At 28.4% G+C, this 6,087-nt stretch overlaps 1 protein-coding gene across 1 annotated transcript; it reads left to right on the forward strand.

Moving 5' to 3' along the window:
- The first annotated feature begins 4,361 nt into the window (after positions 1-4,361).
- On the forward strand, positions 4,362-5,856 carry LOC145047170 (putative glutathione S-transferase). The gene is made up of 2 exons (XM_078995404.1): positions 4,362-4,790; positions 5,340-5,856. The coding sequence occupies exons 1-2, from the start codon at positions 4,452-4,454 to the stop codon at positions 5,688-5,690; spliced, it is 690 nt and encodes a 229-aa protein (XP_078851530.1). The 5' UTR covers positions 4,362-4,451; the 3' UTR covers positions 5,691-5,856.
- The last annotated feature ends 231 nt before the right edge of the window (positions 5,857-6,087 follow it).

Raw genomic sequence — 6,087 nt, forward strand, 5'->3', positions numbered from 1 at the left:
TGATGTAGTTTGGTCAAACAATGTTTTTATTTATTAACATTTTCTAAAGTAATGTTTTAAAAACGAAATTTTTGGACGTGAAAATTGGGTCGTTACATATCACCTGTCATTAGACTTATCAAAGCTTCCAAAAATGATGGACCCATTTCTTATTCTTCTACTTCTTTGACGATTATGAAGAGAAAAAAGACCCAATAGGTTATCTATTCCGGTTCCCCCACCATTTAGTTCACCCCTTCTTCTTTTATTACCACCCAAGAGATCAAGACCATTTCTCGAGTTTATAATTAGAAAGTTTGATATATTCCCTTACGAATATGAATTTTGGTCAATGTTGAAAAACTTGTTAAACTTTCCCAGGGCAGCCAACTAGCAAGTAGTAAGTATTCAGTTTAGGCGGGGAGTAATCGAAAGTAATTAAATTGGATAAATTATATGAAATTAATTTTTGGAAAATTATATATATTACAAATATCACAAGTTTATTAAAATTTATAACAAAATAGATCAATATCAATAACAATTATATATTTTTTTTCTTAAAAAAATTCACAATTTATGAGTTTTTACGATTTTGACCGCTTCTGAATTTGACCAACTTTAACTGAATTGGAGCTGAGTTTGACCAATTTTTACCGATTCCAAGTTTCTTTGGTTGATTCCGAGTTAGGTGCCTTCAGAGATGCCCAAGTCCGAGTACTCGGATGCCTAGACAGATTTTTGCAACACTGATTTTAGGTATGTTAGTGATTTCGTTGATCAAATTTCAGTGATATTGGAGTTAAATTGTCAATTTTGGGCTACCTCCAACCATCGTTGCCTCCAACTGGCGACCCACCATTGTTGTGGTCGTCTTCTCTGACCATATAGACGGCTAAACAAGAGTAACTTTGGTTGTTGCTTCATCTTGTCCGCACTCTTTCTTGATTTGTATCGCTTTCCCTCTCCCGATCAAGCTCACTTTCACTCTGTCTCGTTCCTCCTTCATGCTCGTTCCTCCTTCTTCCATGATCAAACAAGACATCCCCACACACATCACAACCTACAAGTTTTCTATTTCTCCTTTCCCTTATTTGCTTCTCCCATATATAGATTCCAACACACCTTAGGTTATATTATTTATATGAATAAATGAGAGAGAGAGAAAGAGAAAGAGAGAGAGAGAGAGGGAGAGAGAGAGAGAGAGAGAGAGAGAGAGAAAGAAAAGAAAGAAAGAGAGAGAGAGGGAGGAAGGAAGGAAGGGATGGAGAGAGAGAGAGAGAAGTGGGGGTAAGGGTCGGTTGGGGTATTTTCATTTCATTTTCTTTTTTCTTCTAGGTAAAACTTAATTAAGTAAAAAGATAAAAGAAATTAAAAGGAAAAGGTCATTTTATTTAGCTAAAGGACCATCAAGTTTTAGAAACCACATAAACTAAGTTTGTCGATAAAATTAGCAGAGACTAAAAATTATGATTTTTGGTAAAAACATAAGGGCCATTTATATAATTTAGTCAAAATATTTTTGACCTTAGTTAATATCAAGATCTTTTAAAATAAACCATGTGACATATAATTAAATTTAGACATAATTGCAACAATGGTCTCCACGGTTGTCAAAATTATATGATTTTGATCCAAAAATGTTTGTCGGTACATTAATGGTCTAATTTTAGATATCTTATACATTTTTTTTGTCAAAAAACGTTAACTTTAGCAGTTTGGCTGTTAAATTTTTTAAATGAAAATTTTACCCTTATGGACCATTTTTGTATATCTTCTTTTTAATTTTATTTAATTATTATAAATTAATAATTAAAACCAAACTACAAGAACCACTTTGTATCTATTCATTTTATTTTTATTTAATTATTATATATTAATTCTTTTAATTAGTTTATTTTTTAATTTCTTTTTATTAGATTATTAATATATATATATATATATATATATATATATATATATATATATATATATATATATATATAATATTTGTTACTTTGTTAGACTATATATTAATAAATGTTAGTTTATTAGATTATTAATTTGATTTAATTTATTTATTTTTATGTCATTTTTATTAAATTATTATATAACAATAAATATTATTTTTTATATATAATATTTGTATATGTTAATAAATATTGGATTATTAATTTCTTTTAAGTATTTTTTTTTTAATTTCTTTTATTGGATTATTATACATCAATAAATATTATTTTTAATATCTAATATTTATGTAATAATAAATATTACTTCTTGGGTTATTAATTTCTTTTAAATAATTCTTTTTTTTTATTTATTTTTTAGTAGATTAAATTTTCTATTAGATTATTATATATTAATAAATATTATTTAAGATATAAAATATTTATATATTAATAAATATTATTTTATTGGATTATTAATTACTTTTAGTTATTTTTTTAATTTTAATTTTATTGGATTAATTCTTTTTTTGGATACCATCACCATCATCCTAATTTATTTAAAAAATTCTCAGCTATCCCACCACCACCACAACTTTCAGAGTGGTTGATGGTGGTTGTGTTTGATGGGTGTCGAATCCATCAAACAATAAATCCTATTTGCACATCCGATTTAAAAATAATAGTAACAATATCAAACATGATCGATCCTCATGGACTCGATCTTAATCCATAAATACACCAAAATAATCATATTTTATTCTAGGGCATAATAAGTAAATGTGGGGAATTTAAAAACATGAAACTGAATTGTAAGATAAATACTAGAAATAAGGGTAAAACAATGTGTTTCAGAGTTGTATTCACATAATTGATGCAAGCTAATGATAAATAGATGTCAAATTGAATTTTAGTCTATGTTGGTACTTAAAGATATTAATAAGCTCTAGCATCTTATATTCACCAAGTTGTTTAACTCTTTGAATTAAACTAAACTTACTAACCTACTCTAAAAAAGCTCTTAGAAATATATTGAAAGATCACATTAAGTTTTGTACGGATGTTCCCAACAACGTTTAATTATTCTGACAAGCTCGAAAGCGTAAAACGTGCAATTTTCGTTTACATCAAAGTTAAACCCATCACATAACAAATTCCACATGTGTCACTTAGCATCATTTCGTAAAACAATTACGGATTTTACAAATCAAATAAGGAGAATGAAATAACCCCAATTCAGTTGGCCAAGATGAGCCGAGTCAAGAATCAAACGTTGAGTTGTAACGAATTTAAATTAGCTCGAAAGAATAACAACGTAACATCAAATCATTTAATTAACTATATAAAAAGAGGGTTCTAACTACAAAAGCGGATGTGTTAATTCAACTTGAAAAAACAATAAACTAAAAATAACCTAATCCACATTCGTATTATAATTGTGTAATTGTTGGAAAAACATGATCATAAGTTGTGATTGTGCAATAGTTTCTCAAACACTTTTTAGGTTGATCGGACTCGTTAATGAACTTATTAAATAATAGATCTTGTTTTCTTAACACTTGATTACAAGTTTTTCTAGAATGATATTAAAATCAACTTTTTAGGCTGATTTTAAAAGCTAATAAAATGATTAATAAAATATGCTAAACTAATACATAAAAAGCAATGTAACAATGTTGTTCAAATATGTTATTTTTCAAATATTTAAAATAAATTAAGAGAGGTGGGATGGGTGAGATTTTTTTAGTTTTTTTTTTATTTTGTATTTTTTTTAGTTTTTTTGGGTTTTTTTGGGTTTTTTTTTTTTTTTTGATTTACAATAATAAAGAAACAATTAAAAGAAATTAAAAAGAAACCAAAAAATCAAAAAATCATTAAAAAATTTAGTAATTCACTAAAATAATATATATTAATATATATAAATATTATATATTAAAAATAATATTTATTAAAATATATTAATCCAATAAAAAAGAAATTATAAGAAAATAATAATCTAATAAAGTAATATTTATTAATATATAAACATTACATATTAAAAATAATATTTATTAATGTATAATAATCCAATAAAAAAGAATCAATCTATCAAAAATAAAATTAAATAAAATTAATAATCCAATAAAAAATAATTAAAAGAATTAATGCATAATAATTGAATAAAATTAAAAAGAAAAAGATATAAAAATAGTCATTGTAGTTGGGTTGCAAAATTTCCCCTAAAAATAAAACTGTCATTTAAAAAAAAAATTAACAGCCAACCAAATTATTAAAGTTAATGTTTTTAAACAAAAAATTACAAAACACAAAAAAATTGATGAATCATACACCACCAAATATTTTTATACTTAAACCATTTAATTAATTTTGAGAGTTACTATTTTTGCAAATTTGTTTTGATTTTTAAGATTTTTTTTTTCTACTCTTTATCACGGTGGCATTCTATAGCTACAGTGCTACTTCAGTGTTCTACATACCCACCCTTGAACGGGTGGCTCACGATTCACGAGTATATCGTACAAACTTCCTCATAAATACGTACGGAATATGCCCAAAAACCCAACAATGGCGAAAAAAGAAGAGGTGATTCTATTGAACTTATGGGCAAGCATGTATGGGATGAAGGTCATGATTGCACTTGCTGAGAAGGGTGTTTCATATGAGTATAGAGAAGAAGATTTCAGGAACAAGAGTGAGCTTCTCTTGAAGATGAACCCGGTTCACAAGAAATTCCCGGTTCTCATCCACAACGGCAAACCGATCTGCGAGTCAAACATTATTGTTGAATATATCGATGAAGTCTGGAAAGATAAAGCTCCATTGTTTCCTTCTGATACTTACGACAAAGCTCATGCGAGGTTTTGGGCTGACTTTATTGATAAGAAGGTGACTTTTGACCTTTCTTGATTTTTTATATACTACTAAAATACTAACATTATATTATAGTTGACGTTTAGATTCTCGTTGATTCCCTCGTTCAAGACAATTGCAAATAATTTAATTTTGGTTGTCCTAAATCTTTTGAACGTGTGTTTTGACTAATATTCAATCCAGATCTACATATTTCATTATTAAAACAATTTCTGAAATCTGATTTCAAGTGATTGGAGGGTGTTAAAGTCAGTTCAAGAACTTGTACTTGAAAAAAATCATAAGATGGTCATTTTGGGCGTTTTCTTGTTTTGAGTTCCTATCTTAACCTATACAACTCAAACCCCATTTGGTTTAATTTGGGTGTAACTTTGCATCTAGGATTCTTTCTTTCTTTCTTGCGACGAATCTTGAATCCATGACTACATATTCAAGAAATTCAATTCATACCTGTTTTGATGCAACTTCCTATCAAACAAGTCGATGTTTGTTAAAATCTTGTATTCGAGGGAAAGGGTCTTAGATTATCGAATCTTTTGTCTAACGTTGTATAAGGAAATGTAGATATACCAAATTGGGAGGAAGTTGTACACAAGAAAAGGGGAAGAACATGAGGCAGCAAGGAAAGAGTTCATCGATTCCCTTAAACTGATTGAAGGAGAGCTTGGAGACAAGCCTTACTTTGGAGGTGAAAGTTTCAGCTACGTTGATCTGTGTTTGATCCCATTTCATTCATGGTTTCATTCCTATGAAACATATGGGAAATTGAACATACAACAAGACTTCCCAAAATTGATTGCTTGGGGTAAAAGGTGCTTTCAGAACAAGGAGAGTGTGTCTAACACTCTTCCTGATTCGCTAAAGATCCTTGCTTTTGTTCAAAACTTTAGGAAAATATTTGGACTTGGTGAATAGAACTTTGAGGCATCAAAGCCAATATGGTTTTGTTCATCGTGCATCGGATCTGTGTTGTTGCTAATTTTGCTTTCTTGTCATAAAAAAAACACTTGGATGTGTTTGCCTTGTATAAATAATTTTGCAATGTGTATCTTTATATATGGGATTGGTCACATATTTCTGAGATTTTAATCTACTAAACAGAAACTGGTGTTGGGGATGATGCAAGTTCTTGTAGTAATTGTATGCAGCTTCAATGGCTGCATCAAGAATATTGTTCCTAGTTTGTTTGTTTAAATTGAATTTAAATTAAAGAAAAAAAAGAAAATAAACAACGTTAGCAAAGCAGTACTGGAAGGCCTTTGCATTCCACATCGGTAGAATGAAGGAAACAGGGAAGAGGGAGGATATTACA

This window comes from Lactuca saligna, chromosome 5, assembly GCF_052625555.1.
Source record: "Lactuca saligna cultivar CGN05327 chromosome 5, ASM5262555v1, whole genome shotgun sequence".
Lineage (NCBI taxonomy): Eukaryota > Viridiplantae > Streptophyta > Magnoliopsida > Asterales > Asteraceae > Lactuca > Lactuca saligna.